Source organism: Galeopterus variegatus, unplaced genomic scaffold (genome assembly GCF_000696425.1).
Source record: "Galeopterus variegatus unplaced genomic scaffold, G_variegatus-3.0.2 Scaffold189, whole genome shotgun sequence".
Classification (NCBI taxonomy): domain Eukaryota; kingdom Metazoa; phylum Chordata; class Mammalia; order Dermoptera; family Cynocephalidae; genus Galeopterus; species Galeopterus variegatus.
Genome location: NW_007726300.1, coordinates 813,327 through 836,031, shown reverse-complemented (window position 1 = coordinate 836,031; position 22,705 = coordinate 813,327). Strand labels below are relative to the sequence as shown.

The 22,705-nt window shown below is 35.4% G+C and overlaps 1 protein-coding gene across 1 annotated transcript; it reads left to right on the top strand.

Moving 5' to 3' along the window:
• Nucleotides 1-125: 125 nt before the first annotated feature.
• On the top strand, nt 126-22,232 carry TYW5 (tRNA-yW synthesizing protein 5). Its single transcript, XM_008564669.1, has 8 exons — nt 126-380; nt 5,771-5,925; nt 9,760-9,829; nt 12,783-12,827; nt 13,729-13,866; nt 15,656-15,743; nt 16,208-16,324; nt 18,292-22,232. Exons 1-8 carry the CDS (start codon nt 303-305, stop codon nt 18,546-18,548), a joined length of 948 nt encoding a protein of 315 aa, XP_008562891.1. The 5' UTR covers nt 126-302; the 3' UTR covers nt 18,549-22,232.
• Nucleotides 22,233-22,705: the final 473 nt, after the last annotated feature.

Sequence of the window (22,705 nt, the reverse complement as noted above, 5' to 3'; positions counted from 1 at the left end):
TGCTGTAGGAAAGGAAGTCGGTGGGAAACCACCGCCGCGGCGTCGGAGGAAGAGCCAATTAGAGAGCAAAGTTGGCCCGTTGCTGCCACCTCTGGTGAGTCCTCCCCAGCCCCGCTCTCCAGCACACAGCGCACGCAGAGGACCTTCGGCTCGCCGCCCCGCGCTTGGAACCAGCCACTGTCTCGGGCCCGTCGGCCCGAGGACCTTTTCTGCCCGGGTCGTGTTTCCGAGCGGATCGCGCGCCGTTGAGCGTGTCGGAGCCGAAGTGCCGAGGCCTTGGAAGAGTACGGGCGTGAGTAACCATGGCCGAGCAGCGCCTGCCGGTACCTCGGCTCGAGGGCGTTTCGCGGGAGCAGTTCGTGCAGTGTCTCTACCCACAGGTGAGGCCCTCGAGCGGGACCCAACCTCAGGAAGCCAGGGCTGGCCCGTGCCTACAGACGGGCGGCTCCGAACTGGTTTCTTACGACCCAGAGTGTAGGGAAGAGGCGGCGGGCAGATGACTGGTTGGCACTTAGGTCAAGGGAGAGGGCACGAGGGGGACATCAACGGGCTCATCTATTAAAACAGCTCCACGTTTCTGGGGGCAGGATGTCCGCGGAGAGCTGAGTGCCGGAGGCAGTTTGCCTAAGTTCTTTACTCTCTGCGGAGAGACTTCTATTAAGACTTCTGCCGTTATTATGGCAACGAAAGCCCGTTTATTCCCCATTCTCCCCACCTCCCCATCTTCGGCCCGGTTTCCGAAAATTTAGTGCAAGATGCGCGGCCCCCCACGTGGTGCGAACGACACCTGACAGTCTACTCCCAGTGAACGGATGTGGAGGCGCAGCTTTTCACTCCACTGAGCCAGCAGGAAAAGCAGTCGGCCTCCTCCGGGAAACTGCCAGTGGTCTTGGATTTTTAACTAACCTGGGTTCTAGTTCATACGTTGGAATCTTTTATACGTGTAGTTCGAACCTTAGTTCTTTAAAACTCACAGGGAAATATTGAGAAAAAGCATTTTTACCTGAAGTGCTTTGCAAAGGTGTCCAGACTTAAGAAAAACAAAAATACTCAGCAGGTATTTACAGGAAAGAATACACGAATTACAGTAAGTCTGTTATGGTGGACCCCTCCACCCCAGCAATTTTCTTACCTGATATGTACGTCCGTAAGAGTGGTCATAGAGCTACAGTTCTGGGTATTACAAATTTTAGGGATGAAATTTTTTCTTTTAGTAGTTAGCAACCTACAGGAGATGATTCAAGCCTTCATTTATGTGAGGGACTAACTAGTTAGTACTTGACGGGTTGTTCTTGCCCTCCCCACCCCCATTCCCCCATCTCTGGGTGTGTTAGTCATAAGATGCCTACAGGGAAGTGTTGTGAAGATTGAATGATGTATGTGGAAGATGCATAGTAAAAGGTGTTTCCTAATCTTCCCAGATAAGACATGTCTTATCAGAAAGCTTCATAAACAGTCACTGAGTTTTATAAACAATCTTCTCTGGTTATGGTGCAATAAAATTAGAAATTAATAACAAAATTGAAAGAAAAAGAAGAAAGACCTTTCTACCTGGAAACACTAAAAAGAAAAGTATGAGGGGATGTAGTCCTATCAGATTTTTAACGTATTCTAATAACTCCATAATTAACACTGTATGGCACATGTGCGTGAATAGATAGACCAGAAGAATAGAAAAGTCCAGAAATACCTCTCTCTCTCTCTCTACACACACACACACACACACACACACACACGGAAATAGATTTCCATTCATGTGAAAATACAGTATATAATGGACATGACGTTTTAAAAATCGCTGGGGCAAAAATTGACTTTTTTCTTTATAGACTATTTTTTAGAGTAGTTTAGGTTCATAGCAAAACTGAGTAAAAGGTATGACAGAGATTTCTCATATACTTCCTTCCCCCACACATGCATAACCTCCCCCATTATAAACATCCCCCACCAGAGTGGTACATTTCTTACAATTGGTGAACCTATGCTGACACATCATTTTAACTCCAAATCTATAGTTTACATTACAGTTCACTCTTGGTAGTGTATTTTCTCTGAGTTTGGACAAATTTATAATGACACACATTCACCAGTATAGTAACATACCAAGTAATTTCACTGCCCAAATGGTGCTGGGACAACTGGGTAGTTATTTAGAAAATGATAAAATTAGATTTATATCTCATACCATACACAAGAGTAAATTCCAGGTGGATCAGAAAAATGTAAAGAAATAAAACTTCACAAGTACTAGAAGAAAATATGGGTAGATTCCTCTGTAATCTAGGTCTGTGGAAGGCTTTTCTACCAATGACACAAAAATCAGGTGTAAGAAAAGAAAAGATTAAAATTTGAGTACATAAGGACAGAAGCAGTATAAGCAAAATTGAAAGACAAATACAAACTGGGAGAAAATATTTGCAATATAGATCTCATATAAAGGGCAGTAAAAGCCGTTGTATGTAAAGAATTTTTAAAGGGGGGATGGGGCAGAAAAACTAATAGGAAAATAAGTAAACAATTGACAAAAACCGATAAAATGGCCTTTAAACTTCAAGAGTACAGGCCAGGAAAAGATGTTCAACTTTACTCATAAGAGGAATTAAAGCTACAGTGAGATACCACTTCTTACTTATCATATTGGCAAAATTAAAAAGCTTTGATAGTCCACTCTTGGTGAGGCTGTGAAGGAACTGTCATTCTCGCACTTTATACCAAGTGGTAGAATTCTTGGCATATCTAACAAAACTGTGTGTGTGTGTTTACTTTATGACCTAGAAATTCCTTGATTAGGAATTCTTTGAAGATATACCTCCAGAAACATGAAAATATTTATACGGTGTTATTGTACTTGCAAATAATTGGAAATAACTTAAATGTCTATACATAGGAGAGTGATAGAATAAATTATTGCCCATTTATACTGTAGTGTACTGAGCTGTGAAAAAGAATGGAGGTATCTCAACTGATAGTAGTGATTTCCAGGATATATTTTAAATTTAAAAACAAGTTATAAAAGAAAATATATAGTAAGCTATTCTTTATATTAAAAAAAAAGTGGGGGGATAAGGAAATATTTATGTTTTTGATCACTTTGCAAAAAAGAAATACAAGAATGATAAGTCAGAAATTAAGGAGATTGGTTATCTGTAGGCACTGAGTAAGTATTGAGGTGAAAGAATTTGGATGGGGTGACCTTTTTGTATAGTTTTGTCTTTGGGGGTCACTTTAATGTTTTATATTTCTAAAGTAATAATAAAATCAACAAGGATGAGGTATAATTAAAAAAATACAAAACCCTAATATAGAATGTAAAAAGTAACAAATGAACCTATCTAAGGGTGAGGGAGAGAAGTAAACCAAGTCACTTTTTTTTTTTAACACAGTACAGTGGGCTCTCCATATCGTCGGGTTCCACATCCAAGGATTTAACCAACCATGGATGGAAGATGTAGTTAGGCCTATGATGGTTGCCTCTGTACTGAACGTGTTTAGACTTTTTTTTCTTGACATTATTCCCTAAACAATAAGGTATAACAACTATTTACATAGCATTTACATTGTATTAGATATTATAAGTAATCTAGAGATGATTTAGAGTATATGGGAGGATGTGCATAGATTATACGCAAATACTACACCATTTTATAAGGATCCTTGGATTTTGATACCGTTTGGGATCCTGGAACCAATCACGTGGCTGTGAGGGATGACTATACTTTGATTAAATGTCTTTAGTATAAAGACAAAAAGAACTGAAAACAAACTGAATTCTAGTTAGTAGACTTGTTTTTTACAGCAGTATGATCTACCAATTGTGAAAGTACTTTCTGTGAATTCTGGAATTTTGCAAGTGATTTAACATTGAGGATCATGGCAACTAGGTTTCTCACTGGTGGGGAAGGGAGTTACAAATATATAAACAATAAGAACTAGACTAGAATGAACCTTGAAACATGTACGGCTTATAAATATGTCCATTAGATATATGTGTGTGTATATATGGCATATATGTGACCATATATGGAAAGAGAGATAAATAGATATAGGTATATACATATTCTTGTATGGGACATGTGTATTTCACATTATTTCCTAGCTCTGTCCACTGAGAAGACAGAAGTAATGATATCCCGTTAAACATTCCCCACTAAAAGGAACCAGAGCTACTTGAAATGAGTGATTGCAGGGCTCTGGCAGAGAAACTAAAAGGATGCTAAATTATGTTATTTTGCCATAAATTAGGGAAGTACTCAGATTAAAAAGTCACAAGAATCAGCTTGAAGGTGCCTTACAGACCAAATCGAGGATAATTTGAGCCTCAAAATTATATCAGTAGATGATTGCCCAGTTAATAAAATAAATAAATGGAGATGTTAGAGCTTATTTTGCTATTGGGATGCTTACTAATAAATGTAGAAGAAATGATGAAATTTTAAAAAGTCATTATTTTTGCACTCATCATAGCAGTTCTTGATTCAGGCAGTAATTACTAGTTGATCAAAGTAAACACCACAAGTTCTAGAGCAAAATATTCAAACATTCCTTCTGTGATTCTTTCTTTCCCCCAAATGCATAACCTGAATCTAACTATGAAGAAATATTAGGTAAACCCAAATTGAAGGGCATTCTATGAAATAACTGGCCTGTACTCTTGAAAAATGTCACAATCATGGAAGACGAAGAAAAGCTGAGGAAGTATTCCAGATTAAAAGAGACGTGACAACTGAATGCAGTCAGTCTGTGACATCACAGATTGAATTCTGGGCCAGAAAAATAAATAACTCTTAAAGGAAATTATTGTGATATTTAGCACAATTTGAATATGGATTGTGGGTTAGATAATCATATTATGTCAGTGCTAAATATAATTTTGATAATTACTTTGTAATTATGTAATAGAATGTCTTTGTTCTCAAGAAATATGCTTAAGTTTGTAGAGATAAAGGAGCGTGATGTCAGCAATTTAATCTTGAAATGGTTCAGAAAAAATTAAATTATGTTAATAAAGTGTGCCTCTATACATACATAATGTGAGTGAGAGCAAATGATAAAGCAAATGGGGCAGAATGTTAAATTAACAATTGGTGGATCAAAAAGAGTATATGGGAATTCTTTGTAATGGTCTTGCAACTTTTTTATAAGTTTGAAATGGTACCGAAATCTTGATTATATACAAAATATATATGAAAAATATTTGACTATAAGGCACAAATTTTAATCATTTATATTTTTGTAATAAATAACACGAAAATACTTTAATCAGATTTCTCTTTATTATATATTGATGATAATACTGCTGTTTTGTTTTGCTTTTTTTTTTTTTTTTTTGTCTTTTTGTCTTTTTCCGTGTCCAGCAACAGATCGCAACCCTCAGTGTTGCGCCCGTACCGGACCGGAGACCGGCAACGGGATCGCAACCCTCGGTGTTGCTCCCGCGCCTCGCTCAGCCAGTGAGCGGGAACCGGTCTGTATGTGGGATCCAAACCCTCGGGCGGGAGCGCCGCCGCGCTTCCCAAGCGGCGCACTATCCAGTGCGCCACCGTGCCGGCCCTTGTTTTGCTTTTTTAATCATAAATTTTTGTTCTGGGTATATTACATGGGTCCTCTTCCTATTTTAGTGATAGTATGGACTGTGAAAAGCTTTGAGTTCGGATATGTTGGGATCATGAATCAAATCTTGTTTTTTTTTGTCCCTCTATTGTCAAATATAGCTACTAATATATTATTGTTTTCATGAATTTTTTTTGTTTTATTTTTGTCCCATTTATAGAGAAAACCTCTTGTTTTGGAAGGAATTGATTTGGGAGCATGTACAAGCAAATGGACAGTGGATTATCTAAGCCAAGCTGGAGGGAAGAAAGAAGTAAAGATTCATGTTGCTCCAGTTGCACAGATGGACTTCATTAGTAAGAATTTTGTATATAGGTATTTTCTTCTGAGGTTTACTCTGGGGATACAAATAACTTTTTAAAAACTTTTAAAATATTTTCGCATTATTATAGAAAGACCATATGGCATTTCATCTTTTGGCTGGTTTGATGTAATCATGGAATAGCTTACTGATTTTTAAAGAGTGGCTTTTAAAAGACAAGATTCTGAGTTTACATAATTATACAAAGACATTTCCAAAGACCATTTTTTAAAATAGGGTGTATACCCAGTACGTTCTGGAGTCATGGAAGGAAAAGAAAATTTTTATAACGAGAGTTAGATTACATCTAAAGTTGGGTATGCTGTGTTCATTCCAATGTTTGATTAATTTATTGATCCTAACACATTAGTAAATGTTATCTATGATTGGGAATTCTAAAAAGCTCATGGTTGGTTTTTTTTTTTTTCTCCTCTCTCCAGAAACAAGTTATGTTTGGTATAATTTTTCGTCATCTTGGGTAACATTAAAGAGTTACACTTTATTTTCTCTCTTGATAAAATAACCTTAAATACCTTTAATTTCTCTCAAGGTTGCCATTTTATGCAGTGGAATTTTTAAAAAGTAAATAAGAGATCGTCAAAAGCTGCTAAATGTTGAAACTTGAAAGCTTTAAATGCTGTCATCTTGCAGGTTTCATGTGCTATGTATTCCCATGAGTTTCATTAAAAATGTTAAATTAAAAAACAAACAACTTTCAAATTGTAAGCATGTTCAGTTCCCAGCAAATTCAATCAATTGAAAAACCATGTCGTTCACAAAGGACTTCAGTTTAGAGATGAGTTAAACAGAGCTTCCCAGGGCCATTCCTTTCTTAGTAGAGTCTTCCAAGCTCATATAGCAGCTGCCAAAGCATTTCTCAGTTTTTGATCCTTTGAATATTTATCATTATAATTTTGGTTTTTAATAGGCCATGAATTGAATTTAATTGCCATAAGTTTTTCCACGTGTATGAACTTTTCATTTTTTATTAAATTAAGTAAATAGAAGAAAGTGCTGGAATGCTGAGTGTTTTTCAGCCTGCAGCTAATGATGTTTATTTCCCAGAGAGTTCAATGCCATAATAAATTGGTGTTGAAACTTCACCTTGAATTGCCTTGACATTTTGTCATGTCTTTAAAACTTTTCAAAACTTGTTTTTGAAGCACATGCATTATGTAATAGTTCCTATCCCAGCTTCCTTTAAGCCTTTCACTAGAGCTACTAAAAAGTTGCAAGATTATTTTTTTTTAGAGTATAAGAAAAAAAAATTGAAAAAAAATTTGGTTTAGTCATTTTCAGCATTTATTAGGCAGTAAGAAAGAAGGGAGGCATTTAAGTCAAAAACAGACAAGAGAGTAAGAAATCCCACACACACATATTTCATTATTATCACTTCAGTCTGAGGGTGCTTTTCTGCTTTATCAAAATATTTGGAAATCGATACATTAACAAGTTCAGTATTAACTTTCTTCTTGGTAGTTCTCACTGTTCCTTCCAGAGTCAAGATACTATGGACAAGAGAACCTGATGTGGTGAAAGGATATTGTTGGTTATGTTAGTCTATTTTCTGTTGCTTATAACAGAAATACCTGAAACTGACATCAGTGCTGCTCACTGAACCCACAGTCCATAACCTGGCTTCAGACTCACTTAGCTTTGCAGAATGATACAAGGCAGGAAATAGCATTCTAGCAGAATACTATTAGTGGGAGTCTTTACATGCTTCCAGGGCCATTTTTGTCTCACCAAGTGACGGCTTAGTTGTAAGGGAATAAGACTATGGAGGTAGTACAGAAAGACCCTAGCTTAGGCGAACCATGTGGTCCACAGAAATCACTAGCTTAAAACTGCCCATGAACTTAGCTTCTAGTTTCCTCCTAGGGATATGCTCAGTTATACTGCAGACAGGAAAGCCATATCCTCTGTTTCCTAACAAGTGTTTATAGTCCATTCACAGATCTTCTAGTGCAGACAAAGCATACCAATTAGGGGTCATTTTTAATAATAAATGGTGTTACCTGATATCACAGCTGACATTCCATCTTTATCTTTACCCGTTATGTTTCTAGGAAAACAGTGCTGGGAGAAAGTAAGCCAGCCCAAAGTCATCTTCTTGTAAATAAGGAGAAAAGTTTTGCTGACCCTTTCTCCCCACCTCCTCAGTACGGATTTCAAGTAGAAAGTAAGACTTGGTAGTAAGACTGAAAAGATTACAACTCTTAATCAGAGGTTTGGAGGTAGGAGTGCGGTGGGGGAACAGAGGAGAGGTTTTAGATCTAGAGGCTTTTGGGGAAGGCATTGTCTTGTTACTAATACAGTATCATCCTTATGTATGTGGCAATACTTTTGATTCTAGAAAGTTGGCAGGACCTGGAAGAGAATCCTCTAGGCTCAAGAGTGGGAAGTAAAGCAAACAAACTGTTTCTACAGCATCCAGCCATGTTCAGGATAGAAGGAGACAGGCATTTGGGCAGAAATTTTGAAGAATGAAACTTAGTCACTTCACTGGAATTCTTGAGCTATTCCTCAAAAGCCTTAAAGTGACAGAGGGTGATACAGGAGGATGACAGCAGTGTTATTGGCTTCTGTGTTCTGCTGTAGTGCCAAAAGGCAGGAAGATGGGGGGAGGAGGAGACAGGGGAGGGGGGATGTATCTTCATTGGACTATTGTCTACTGTCTCTTCCAAAATATCACTAGTAGGGGCAGGCCCATGATTTACTTGAGAGAGTATGGTGCTGATAACAACAAGGCCGCGGGTTCAGGTCCCTACATAGCGATGGCCAGTTAGCTCACTTGGGAGAGCGTGATGCTGACAACACAAAGTCAAGGGTTAAGATCCCCTTACCGGTCATCTTATTAAAAAAAAAACAAAAACAAAATATCACTAGTAGTTTGCCCCATTCATCACAAGATTGGTTTTACCATAACACTTGAAAACAGGTAGCAAGCAGAGTCTAAAGTTTTGTGTATTTTCAAAGGTAATCAGACACCATAGAAACATTTTTCTATCAGTAACTTGGAATAGAAGTGTATTGACAGATGAGAAAGATCCATGTGTACCATAGATTTAAAAATCCAAAATCTCAGACAACTTAGGTCTAATAAACATATCACTAAATGACTTAAAAATTTAGAATTCCATGTAAGAATTTATAATAAAAATTATAGATATTATAAAGCAGAAGATCATACCCAACTCCAACAAGCCTGTATGTATGGTGATTATTACTTGCTGCTTTGTGTTGCTTCGCCTTCCACGGATTTATCACCCCGCTTCCCTTGGGTGATGGAGACGCAAAGGATTACTCAAAGCCCGTCTCTTCTGAGCAGTGAAAAGCCCCAAAGTGGTTTACTTCCCTTGGGAATGTTTCAGCGGGAGGCATTCCTTCCTTGGGAAATTAACCCCGAATTGGGGTTCTCTTTCTGCATTTATTTTCCAGACCAGGAAGTTACAGGAAGAGACATAGCTGGGGTTATAGTTTAACAATATAGGCTGGTAACTTTCAGTGAAACAAGCCAGATGACATTCCAGTAGACAAGTGGTCCTATCAACAAAGGCTTGATCTTAGCAAACATTCCTTCTTACAGCAATTTCTCAGTATCTTTACATAACAATCAGTAACTAGTCTGTCCTTGAGCCAGCAACCTTGCTGTGTTACAAATCTTTATCTTACACCAGAGACTTTATAGCCCGAGGAAAATTTCCAGTCCTCTGCAAGATCAATATTTGAAACTGCAAGGCTTTGGAAAACCAGGCCCTGTGAAGTACATATGCTTTATAGTATATTCCACATTACTAGTTGGTCTGTTATTATTAAGTTCAAGGATTCTTTTATGTTTATTTCAGAACTTTACCTTTTGACAAGTTGGTCCAGAGGGCAGCCGAAGAAAAGCATCAAGAATTCTTTATATCAGAGGTAAATTGCTTTTAAGATTTTTTAAGAAGGCATTAATATCTATATACTAAATGGATTTTCTTATTAAAAAACATTAGATATACTAGAGCTGAAACCTTTTCTGGTAGCCATTCTTAAGCGTTAGTCAGATATACCGTAGACTCTAGCTCTGCTGCTTATTAGCTCTCAAACCTTGGCCAAGTTATTTTTCTGTGCCTCAGTATACTCATCTATAAAACGAAGATAATAACTACCTATTTCATAAGGTTTTTGTAAGGATTAGCTAAATAAAATCTGTAAAGTACTTAGTGTGCTCTGATACGTAGAAAATACTGATTAAATGTTAGCTATTTATATTACTTCTTTTGAAAATGCTGTGGTCTGATATGCCAAATTCAAATGCTAATGGATGATTTTCATATTGTATTGGCTATTAGGCTGTTTACATATTTTATTATTGTAAGTTATTATCAATATGATTTCTGTTGTGTGTATTTGCTATATCATTTGTTCAAGATTAAATGCAGAAGAATTTTACCTGTCTACATTATAGTCCAGCTTTAAATAATTCAATTTAAATACCTTGAGCTCAGGCATTGAGGCATATATATAAATACTTTTTAAAAAATCCACCGTGTTACCTCAAAAGCACATTTAAAAAATATATTGAGCCAGCTGGGTTGGGCATTTTGGTTTTAAAAGGTATTTGTTCTCACAGTTCTCTCATCAGATGATGGTTACTCTAGATTACCACCAAGATCCCTAAAAATTCTGTGGGTCTGTAATATGACTCGAATGTCTTTTAAAACTGATTCCATTATCTGAGAACTGTTTTTTAACTTTATGGCCATGCTCTGAACACATATATTCAGTTGCCTTCTGGTACTTTCTAGTCTAAGGGTAATGAGTGGCACAGATTTTAATAGCTATGAAATGTGAAGTAAAAGAAACACACAGGATAAAGTATTAAAGTCTAAAAATTATGTAAAGTTTGTAAACAAGATGAACATAGACTGTCAGTTCAGTCCTCCATAAAGCAGGTGCTGAGATGGAATTAGGAGTAAAAAAGGTTTATTAGGGAATAATACCTGTGAAAGAAAAGGGGAGGAAGCAGGATTGGGTAGGGGTGGCCATTAGATGGACATACAAATCTGAAATTCTCTGCCGGCTCATTGTGGAACTCCTGAGCAAAAACTTGCCTGTCAGAAGAGTCCTGCATTGGATGGCAATGTCTAGACCTTTTACCATCTTACTCAGTCATTGGTTGGGGCTACCCCAAGATGAGCATGACCTTGGTTCAAATGCTGAGGTGGGGGCCAGCCCGTGGCTCACTCGGGAGAGTGTGGTGCTGATAACACCAAGGCCACAGGTACAGATCCCATATAGGGATGGCTGGTTAGTTGACAACACCAAATCAAGGGGTAAGATCCCCTTACCGGTCATCTTTAAAAAAAAAAAAAAATGCTGAGGTGGACCTGATAAAGTTAACAGCTGGCAGGTCTAAGTTAATCACATTCCTTGCAACTAAGTGATTCCTTTCTTGAAGGGGGATCTAAGCAGTGCATCTCTGTGTCTGCATGTCCGAGTGTGAGCTAACAGTATAATGCCCACCAAACTGAAAGCTATTGTGAGACCAAAGAATAAAGCAGACAACTTCATATAGTTTTCAAGGAGTTTATCATTATAATAATGATAATGTTATTATTATTATAATAATTATTATTATTGATGGGTGGTTACTTAAGGGATCGGGTGGAGTATCAATCTATCCAAGTGCTGTGCAACTGCTATGCACAGAAGTGGACAAAAAGGGAGATATGCCAAAGAGAAAGGCTGCAGAAGTGCAAGATTCCCAGGCTCTCCACAGCCTCCTGTTGCTTATCTTTGGGGTTGCTGGCGTCATTGCCTGGTGTCACTCCCATTATTTTAACATAGCTGTCTGCTCCTGTCCCTTCCTCAGTTGTAAGCAAATTGTGCAGGGGAAAAATTGCAACTATTGAAGCCAAAGTTAGAGCCCCAAAGGCCACAAGGATAAGGGTGAGTTCTAACCAGCATTCCTATACTGCCACATGAATTTATTTTTAAATCCTGAAACATTAGAACTGGTAGAAAACACTTAGAATTTAAGAACATTATTTGTAATCTAATTAGCCAGTAATAAATTTATAGAACCAATCTGATATAGCACAAGCTAAAAATATAAAAACAGGAAACCTGGGGCCGGCCCGGTGGCGCACTGGATAGTGCGCCGCTTGGGAAGCGCGGCGGCGCTCCCGTCCGAGGGTTCGGATCCCACATACAGACCGTCTCCCGCTCACTGGCTGAGCGAGGCGCGGGAGCAACGCCGAGGCTTGCAGTCCCGTTGCCGGTCCCCGGTCCGGTACGGGGACAACACTGAGGGTTGCGATCCGTTGCCGGACACGGAAAAAAGACAAAAGACAAAAAAAAAAAACAAAAAAAAAAACAGGAAACCTGAGAGTTCAGTTAAATTCATAATCATAGATTTATAATATGCTTTTATTATTAAAAGTTATTATTAAAAGTGTAAGGTATTTTATTTATCTTTTGTTCTACATTTGTATTACCTCAAGAAGTTTGTTGTTTGCCTTCAATACTACTTTGAGATCATATGTGCTATGCAAACAGGAATTCTCTTATTAAATAGGAAGACACTGTTAAAACAGTCTAAATAATTTGGAGTATAAAGTCTGAATCAGTATGGCTTTAGATATGGTATTTGTGTGTTGCCTTTAGAATTTATTTTACTGAATGTTTTGTGGATCCAGTCATTATTATGAGCAACATATAAAGACATTTCTTCATATGGCCACCAGAGCGCATTAGTAGAACGGGTAAGATTACTTTTTAGAAAACTACTTAACTGGGTCAGATTTTAAGATTTGCTTCCTTCCTTTTTTAATTCCTAATATTTTTTAAATGAATGGTGATGTTATTTTTCTTTGGGATGTTTAAGGATGAGAAATACTACTTACGGTCACTTGGAGAAGACCCTAGAAAGGTAGGAATTCTGAATTTGAAACAATTGCTTAAAACCTAAATGAATGTATGTATATATGTTAACTGGTTCTGTAATTTTTACACTTGACATTTAAATTTTTGCCTGACATTTAAATTGTTTTATCCTTTTCCATTCTTTTCTCAATGATTTGTGCCCTCGAATAAGAAGTAAGAGTATTAAAAGTTGATTTCTTAGTTTTCAGGTAGGACCATAGAATCTTAGTGTTTAAAGCCATCTAAACACCACACAATAAGAAATTCTTTTATTATATGTTTTATAGCTAATAAGATACTAATCCAAAATAATTATAAAGATACTGAATAATTCATTAGATAGGCTTTGACACGTATTCATAGTCAAATTAATATGGCTACGGAGATAAGGAGTGGTCCCTAAAATGATCAAGTAAAATGATATTTTTACCCTTTATGTCACCGTTTAGTTCTTTACCCTCTCTTTTATTCTCCTCCTTTAATAGAACTAACAGGTTTTACAGAGTTGATGATGTTCAAGGTGTTGACTCCTGAATTGAATAATTCTTAATATTACAGTGGATTACAGTTGTATAATTCTTGCTTAAAGTAGGAGGAACCTTTGTATTAATGAAGCATATGGAGTTTAACAATAGTGTCATTGTTGAATCTGCAATCACATTACACAGCTTTTTATTCCTTCATTTGATAGTATTTTAAAGTAGTGAACAATGTTTTGCCCCATTCCCTCTCAATATCGTGGGGTCTGTTGGCAGCCTTAGATAAATAAGCATTATTTAAATTTAATATTAATATTAAATTAAATTAATATTAAATTAAATTAAGCAGTATGCCAATATTGTATTTATTACTAAAATTCTTTCCTGATATTATTTTTATCTAATATTTTTATGTTTCTGTCAATGCAGGATGTTGCAGATATTAGAAAGCAGTTTCCTTTATTGGAAGGAGATATTAAGTTTCCAAAGTTCTTCAAAGAGGAGCAGTTCTTTTCCAGTGTTTTTCGAATTAGTTCACCAGGATTACAACTTTGGACTCACTATGATGTATGCTATATAAATGAGAAATCTAAGGCTACAGTAAATCTTTAGCATTTACAGATCTAACATTCATGGTTTCAACTTTCTATAGGCTGCTCTAAAGATCTTTGCTGTGTCATTTGCTGAAACGTGAGTTTTGAAAATAGGTGCTATGCCATGTGGTGATATGGGAATGAACTATGTAGATAATGGCAAAGCCTAGTTTAGTTCCTTACATTTGTATTTCTCTGTGGTCTTGTTCTTGATTCATCATCATATATATATTAAGTTTAATGAAGTATTTTTTTGCATTTGAAAAATGGCCACCAGATAAGGGAGAAAATTGTTAACGTGGAAAAAGTGCTAAGCTTGTATGAGGATGTGTAAGTGATACACATGACTCTGGCTATCTAGAAACACATAACTGGCCATCCAGAGTTAAGTTATTCAAGAGAGAGGCAGAAGCTTGTGGAGAGCCATTTCCAGTTGTAAGAATTTGGGGATATCTGAAAGTCATAGGATATATGTCCCTTGAGAATGTCAAATGTCTACTATATTCATAGGGCAGCAAGATGTGTAGAGGATTGATCATGATTATTCTATGATATAATTTTATTTGTTTAAATATATGTACATATATAAGCATTTAAAAAAACATTAAAAATACTAGTATTGTATATGGTTTGGTGTCAGGAGGTAGAGACTTAGGAAGCTAATACAATACCTACTAGGTTTCCAAAGATAAAAAACAATTTTTAAAAGTTCTAAATCAAACTATCATGTTTTATACATGTATTTTATAATTCATTTGAGGAACTCTTGGGAGGATTTTAGTATGGTCAGTAAATCTGTAATTAAAAGAGATAGACATGAAATCTTATCATATTTTTTTAAGGTCTTTCATGAGTGACATGGTGAGAAAATGATGTGGAACTCAAATGTATTTTTAATTATATTCTGACCATACTTAAAATTTTAAGTAGTATCCTTTTTACCTTGAGTAATAATAAAATATAATATATAAAGCTTTTCTTAAAAATAAGACAGAGGAATGCTAGTTATTATTACATAATTACGGTTTCCATAAATAAAGGATTAGTGGTAAAAGGAGAAATGCTTAGGTAGAAGTGATATGTAAATAAACATGAATATCTTGCTTAGTGTATATCTTAATTTGTTGGCTGAGAATTATGTGGCTCTGCCTTTTAACATTTTTGACAGTCTGTACTAAGAAAATGTACCTTTATGCACTCAGGAAAAGTTAAGATTCCTCCATTAATAAGTATTTTAAGAAAATTTGCCAGATTATATTTATATTCCTATAGAAATAATTTGAGAATCAAGATACACATAATCAAATTATGGGTGGACATTTATTATGAGTTTAGCACTGGTTGCAGCATTACCTTGTATTTTCCTAACACCTAATTTTTCTAAGTGCTTTTAATCTGTTGTCTAATGTTGGCCTTGTAGCAGATAAGTAAAATAAATATTAACCAAGGGGACCATTAAATAGGTTTAACTGTATTCACTGACAGTTAGTGGTGGAGTAAGGGCAAATAGTTTCCTGACTCCAGATTTCCTAATTTGCCAATCCTTCCCATATTAAGGCAGTACTGCAGAAAGCTCTTCAATAAAGACACAGTTGTATGTGGAATACAAATCTTTTCATTGTTAGATTAGAATATAAGAGTTTTAGGTAATCTAAATCATCTTATTAAAAGATAGTGTTGACAATTAACTGTTTAGAATGCCATTGGTTCTATTTATTTGAATTTTAGATACTGCTTACTCATAAGTTCTTATTGGTCTTCAGGTAATGGATAATTTCTTAATACAAGTGACAGGAAAAAAGCGTGTTGTATTGTTTAGTCCTCGAGATGCCCAATATTTATATTTATCAGGTATGTTTTTTTTTTTAAGTTTATATTTCTAAAGTTTTTTCAGTTACTCCTTTTGATAAATCTCTAATCTCATAGAACTAAACATTTTAGGACTTAATCCTAATTATGATGTATTTGTATTCCCCATCGTGTATGTGTATGCATGTAATGATAGGCTATATGAAGCATGAGATTTTCGCATTATCTTAGTTATATGAGGTTACTTCAAAAGTTCTTGGAAAAATAGAATATAAAGATAATATGCATCTTTCCATGAAGACCTGTCCTATCACGTGGAATTGATGTCATAATTAAAGCGTGTGTCATTTAAAATTGTCTTAGGTTTCAGAATAGTTATTCTCACAGTATGGGTACAGTAAGTAATTATATAGAAAATAATAAATTTTCAAATTTATATTTGTGATTACTTTTTTTAAAATGCTAACTTTGCTAAACCTGTATTATCCCTGTTTGGAACTTTTCAGGTACTAAATCAGAAGTGTTGAATATAGATAACCCAGACTTGGCTAAATATCCACTCTTTTCCAAGGCTAGAAGGTATGAATGTTCCCTTGGAGCTGGTGATGTATTATTCATTCCCGGTAAGATTTCTAGATCTCAGTATTGTGCTGTTTGTAAAATCTGTAATCTGTCACTCAACTTTTATGTGATTTTTTTTTTTTAGTACAAAAATATATTTGTTATATGTCCTATACAAAATTGTTTTTACGCACAACTCGTATGTGTGTGTGTGTGTGTGTGTGTGTGTGTGATTATACCTGGTTGTTTCTTTTGAAATCATTTCATTTCTAAAATATTTTAGAGCTATGTCTCAAATGTTTACCAAGAAATGGTAAATATTTTTCAAAGTCAAAACAGCTTAAAGATTTTATTGAATATGAAAATGTTACAATCTCAGCACTTGTGATATTTTTCATGTGCATTATTTTTCTACACAGTCTGAATTCATATCACTTAATTTCTTTGTTCAATAAATAGGCATTAGTTTAAAAGTCCATAAAACTTCCATGTTGTTAGTAAACACAGTGATGTATTAATTCTTTAAAGTGAACACCTAAAGATTGTAAAAATCAAAATTAAGATTTAAGGACTGTATTAATAAATTCTTTTTATACACTTTTACTTTCCATATCTCAATTAATATACTATTAATATCTTTTTTCAGTGACAGAATTAAGTAAAAAAAAGTAAAGAAAAATATGGTCTCATTTGGGACTAAATTATAAATTCTTTGAGGACAAGAAACCATGTCTTGTTAATCTATGTATTCCTGAAAGGACCTGATACAATGTCCTTCATATAATCGATCATCTAAAAAAATTTGATATGTTGATTTTTTATTCTTATGTTCATGGAAAACGACTGGCACATTAGCCTTTAAATCCATTGCCATTTTTAAAATTTATATTTAAATTTTTGGTTTTTGTATTTTTGGAGCAAAGTTAAGGGCTATGCAATTTTCACTTATTGTCTATACAATTTTTTTAAAAAAGGAAAAAAAGAGAAATAGTGGACATTTGCATATATTTTGAAACAAAAGCAAAAGCCCCATCTTTAGATATAAATTTAACAGAATGGTTAGCTTTTTCTTCACATTATATTGAACAAGGAAAAAAAAGATTCTGAAAGAAACTGTAGTTGATATTAAAACCATATTTAAAAATCAGTTTTGTGAATCAAAATATTTTAAGATTTTTTCCTCGAGCAATCTTAGAAATGAGTTTATTTGTAAAATTTAAATCTTCCTTTCTCTCTTTCACAGGGCTAAACATTTTTTGGAGGTGATTAGTATTCCATCTTGGTCATATTGTAGTGGTGCTTTAGTATTCCTCTAGCACCTATATTTTGAAAACTAAGAAGTAAACTTTCCAGTGAAAGTAAAGAATTAATTAGGTATATGATGATATAGTTCACTCAACATCTCCACCACCAATACATATGCTGTAGTTTTATATACTTTTTATAAAGGAGCTGAAAGAAATATAAGACAATTATGACTGTATTAGAAATATAAAACTGAAGAGGCTACAATGAGTGCAAATTTGAGTAAGTTTAGAAAACTAAACTGCAGCTTGAACAGGAAGTCTTTGAGAACAAATGTACTGTACTGAATCAGAAAAGGTCAAAGATACTCTTCAAATAATTGAAATGTTCTTTGTACAAAAAAAAAAAACAAAACAAAACACTTTTGATGTGGTTCTGTGACTCAGGAAGTATAAACAAGTAACACAAAACACAGCCCCAAATTAGAGAACTAGAAAACAAATATAACTTTATTATGTCTTTCAAGTTAAAAGGAAAAATTGCTATTTCTAAAGGTTTTTAAAGTAAGGGTTGTGCTATTGACACTTTAAATTGGTTGGCAATTCATAAAAGTTAAAATGATTCTATTAAAAGCTGGGAGTGTGCTAACGAAGGGATCTGGTTACAAGAATTATTTCTTACATTGGCTATATGCAATTCGTGATATTTCACTGACATTTTGGTTTTTTTTTTTTTTTTTAACTGTAGGTTTTATTTTTAACTTGTTTTTTAAAACTTTCTCCAGCTTTATGGTTCCATAATGTAATTTCTGAAGAGTTTGGAGTGGGAGTGAATGTCTTTTGGAAGCACCTTCCATCTGAATGCTATGATAAAACAGATACCTATGGAAACAAAGATCCTATAGCAGCATCAAAAGCTGCACAGATTTTGGACAGAGCCTTAAAAACACTGGCTGAATTACCGGAAGAATACAGGGACTTCTATGCACGGCGAATGGTCCTACACATTCAAGACAAAGCTTTCAGCAAGAACTTTGAGTAAATAATGAAGTGAATGCAGTGATTGTAAACATTTTAATAAAATTTAGCTCAAATATTAGAAAAATATAACAAGATATAAAATTTTAAAGATTCATTCTTTGTTAACATAGGAAACATAAATCAGCCTCAGGTTTACAGATTAAGTATGAAAGGGTGTTTACGTGGTTTCTGCTTAATGCAGATTAAAGAATTCTTTACTGGCACTACTTCTTAAGGTTTCAGATGCAAACAACTAAAAATGCGACTTAAAATGACTTAAGCAATCAGAAAATATATTGAATTGTGATACATGGAGTCTACTGATAGAGAATAGGTTTCAGTGTTTCCAGTCCAGTGATTCAGTAATGTCATCAAGAACCTCCACAGTTTTTCCCCCCTCTCTTTTCAACCACAGTATATTGGCATCATCCCTAAGACTGACTACCCTCGTGGCCATGGGATGATTGCCAGCAGCAGTTGGGGCCTTGAGCGTCTTCATTTACATGCAGCTGAAGAGTCAGGCTGGATTCCAGGGGCCCTGTCTTAATAAGAGAAAGCTTCCCAGAATTCACTACCAAATCCTTGGGTCTCATTGCTTTAAAGTGGCTTAGACCTGTCCAACCCTGAGCTAGTTACTGGTGAAGGGTATGGAATAACCCTTAAGGCCAGTCAGGTCTACTGGTGGTGAGAGTAGAATCCTCTTACTTTGAGGCACATTAGCTATATATATAACTCATGAGGCAGAATGGATACTTTTTAAAATCAGGGTTCTGATAGGAAAGGAAAAAAGATGGACAATTAACAATGTCTGCTACATTTGCCTATAATCAGAATCTTGAGTTGTTTTAAACCTGCAAATGCCTAGGCCCCAACTTTGTAGATTTTGATTTAGTATGTTTGGGATTTGGTACAGTGTTTTGAAGCATAACTGAGAACCCCTGGATATAGTGACTAGGATTATTAGTTTTGTGATTTGCCCAAAACAAATGTTTGATCTGATTCTGGTTTTTCATGCCACCCAGTGTGTCAGGTCTCTTTTTTCAATTTTTAAATGTTAGAAAATAAATGTTTTTATAGCTGTGTCTAAACCTTAACTTAAGTTTTCCCCACTAAATACTTTTTCACCTGTCCCTTTTAAAAAAAAAAATTTTTTTTTAAAGAATGAATAAGAGATCCTAATGTTGTTATTGACAATGAGCCATTGTGTATGGATCTGTGCTGTTCTTTGCTTTGCACCTAGTAATTAGATTGCAGTGTAACTGCATAAAAACCAAATATATTTACTGGATACAAATATGCCCATCTAAAGCAATCTCTGCAACAATTTGGCACATTTTAATTATGGAAAAGATAATTTTCTCTATTGAAGATAATCCATCTACTCATATCCTTTGGAGTTGGATTAGTTTCAGGCATAAAAAGCAAATTACAGTAAATAAGAAAAGTATATAAAAAAAATTCTGAGTTTCCCAGCCATCTTTAAAAAGAGATATTTAAGTTACTCAGGTCAACAAGGTAAAAAAAAGTCTGGCAGAAGAGGAATTGTTTTAATATATCAGCCAGATCTAATTGTCAGATTTTGACCTTTGGTTACTTCTTAGGCTAAGCAAAGAACTTATTTAATGATTCTTTCAGGAAGGAAAAGACAAAACCCCTCTTAGTATTTATAAGTCAGCTTTTAATAAACCTTCCTTGGTTTTTTTCTTTTTTTCTCAACCAGTAAGAGAATCAGGGCACAGTGTAAATCCAGAGTCATGTAGAAAACTTGGAAGTAAAACATTACAATTTGCATACTGAATATTCATTTTAATTGTTTGTTTAGTGAGGAAGCAAACTGGATGACCTTTGGCAAGTTAAATAACCTTTATTAAGGTTATTTTCCTCATCTTTAAAACAACTAATGTATATTTCATGGTGTTGCTACAAAAATGGAAGAAAATAGTTCAAGGGCAGGCACATAGTTGATGGCTGGTGCTAAGAGATTTGATGTAGCTTCTGTTGCAATATTAAATTTTAATATTTAGAAAGGTAGAGATGAACCCTTTTTTACATTACTTCCGTGGTCATAATTTTTAATGTTAGGGAGGGTCTCTTTATTTAAAATACAAAATATTTTAATCTTCTTTGCCTACTGGGTTATTTAAGACCAAATGAGATGTTTCTTTTTAATATATAAAATACAGTATATGCTAGGCTGCAATTTCTCAGGAATTCCACCTCTTAGAATTTTATTGCTGAAAGGGATCTTAGAAACTATCAGTCAACCCAGATTGTTTAAATGATTGTACAAGTTCAAACAGCTGTGGGTAATAGAAGCTGGGGTTGTGACGACAATTATTAATTCTCCATTCTCTCTCCGTTATGTATTGCACATTTCAAATACTTCAGAATAGATTACATTGCTTTTCTTTGGCTACAGTCTGGGGGCCTCACGTGATGCACAAAGGAATGTTTTTTCTCCAACAACAAAACTCCTCACTGCACTGCTTGCTATAGACAAGGATTCAAAGTGAAACTAATGATGAACAGTAGACAAGAGAATGTAATACAAAAATGGAACACTACATAAAGAATAAGGCAAAGGTATATGTATTGGCATGGAATTTTTCCAATGTATTTACGTGAAAAAAGGTTTTGAAACTATACTGCCATTTTTGTAAAACAAGGTATGCTATATGTAAACATTTATTTGCATATGCATAGAATTATCTCTGCAAAGATGCACAAGAAACCAGTGATAGCGATTGCCTCTGAGAAGAGATTGAACAACTAGATGGGCAGACTAGAATCTGCAGTTTTGTATTATTTGAATTTTTGTTCACATTATTCTTTCGATATAACATTTAAAAAATATGTGTAGAATGTAATTTGCTTTTCGTGAACATAAAAGCTAATAATTACACTCTACACATAATATTCCAGTGTACTGGAATTCTATTTAGTAATTTCAAACTTCTCACTTTCATGAAATGTCCAAAATAAGGGGAACAAAGTCAACAGGCTTAATTTGTATCCTTCATCCTTTTGAGCAGCAGCTATGTGAACATTTGGAAAGAACCTTAGTAATGAGGCTTTTCTCTCACCTATAAAAAGTTGCCAACAGACACTTAAGCTGAATCTACGGAGATAACTGTCCCCCTCCCCCCCAAAATGCAAGAAGGTGAAAGGCAAGTCTGGATGGAATTGGAACTGTGCTCCTGTGACTTTTTCCCCCAGTGCTAAAAAAAATGGATATAGTCAGGAGGAATCAACGTAGATTGGCAGTCACCCACACATCTCTGGTGTTACCTTAGTCTTATTTCAAGCATATAAGCCAAGTGTTTGGGTGTCTTAAATATCCCCAAGTAGTCTCTCTGTTTTTAAGTTTCATTAGATGGGATACTAAAATGACCATCCTAAGTGACTTTGCCTACCACTGTTATCCTTGCTGCTTTTGTAAAGAGGAATATGAATTTACAGATGAGATCTACTGACATTCTCTAATGTATGACTCTTTTAAAGGCTCTTAAATGAAATAGAATAGCTCTTTTATGAATACTATTATTTGTTTCATATTTTGCCTTTTAAGTTTTAGCCTATTATAAATTTCCCTACTAACATGCTGGGACTTTGTTTTGTCTGTGCTATATACTCATTGCCCAGAATCTCCTTGCCCTTGGTGGGTGCTTGGATATTATTACATGAATAAAATGAAAAATAGATCACACCACAGTCTAACCAAGTCTCTCTCTCTTTTTTTTTTTTGTCTTTTTCTGTGTCCGGCAACGGATCGCAACCCTCAGTGTTGCCCCCGTACTGGACCGGGGACCGGCAATGGAATCGCAACCCTCGGTGTTGCTCCTGCGCCTCGCTCAGCCAGTGAGCGGGAACCGGTCCGTATGTGGGATCCGAACCCTCGGGCGGGAGCACCGCCGCGCTTCCCAAGCGGCGCACTATCCAGTGCGCCACCGGGCCGGCCCTAACCAAGTCTCTTAATAAGCTACAGGAATACAGATACCTGAGATGATTAGCACAGAAAAGGAAGAATTATTTGTTAGAAATTTTGTTCTCTAGGAAATCCAACAGAAGAAATGGATATAATGCAGTTTTTTATGGAACAATTTAAAAGGGAGAAAAAATGTATTTTTACAGAAAAGTTTCAAAAAGTTGCTCATTTGAAAAAACATGGACGTTAATAAA

Coding starts and splice junctions, on each gene's coding strand:
- TYW5 (XM_008564669.1), top strand. CDS start 303: ATGGCCGAGCAGCGCCTGCCGGTACCTCGGCTCGAGGGCGTTTCGCGG. Junction 15,744..16,207: donor CCAATATTTATATTTATCAG/GTATGTTTTTTT, acceptor GGAACTTTTCAG/GTACTAAATCAGAAGTGTTG. Junction 16,325..18,291: donor TGATGTATTATTCATTCCCG/GTAAGATTTCTA, acceptor AACTTTCTCCAG/CTTTATGGTTCCATAATGTA.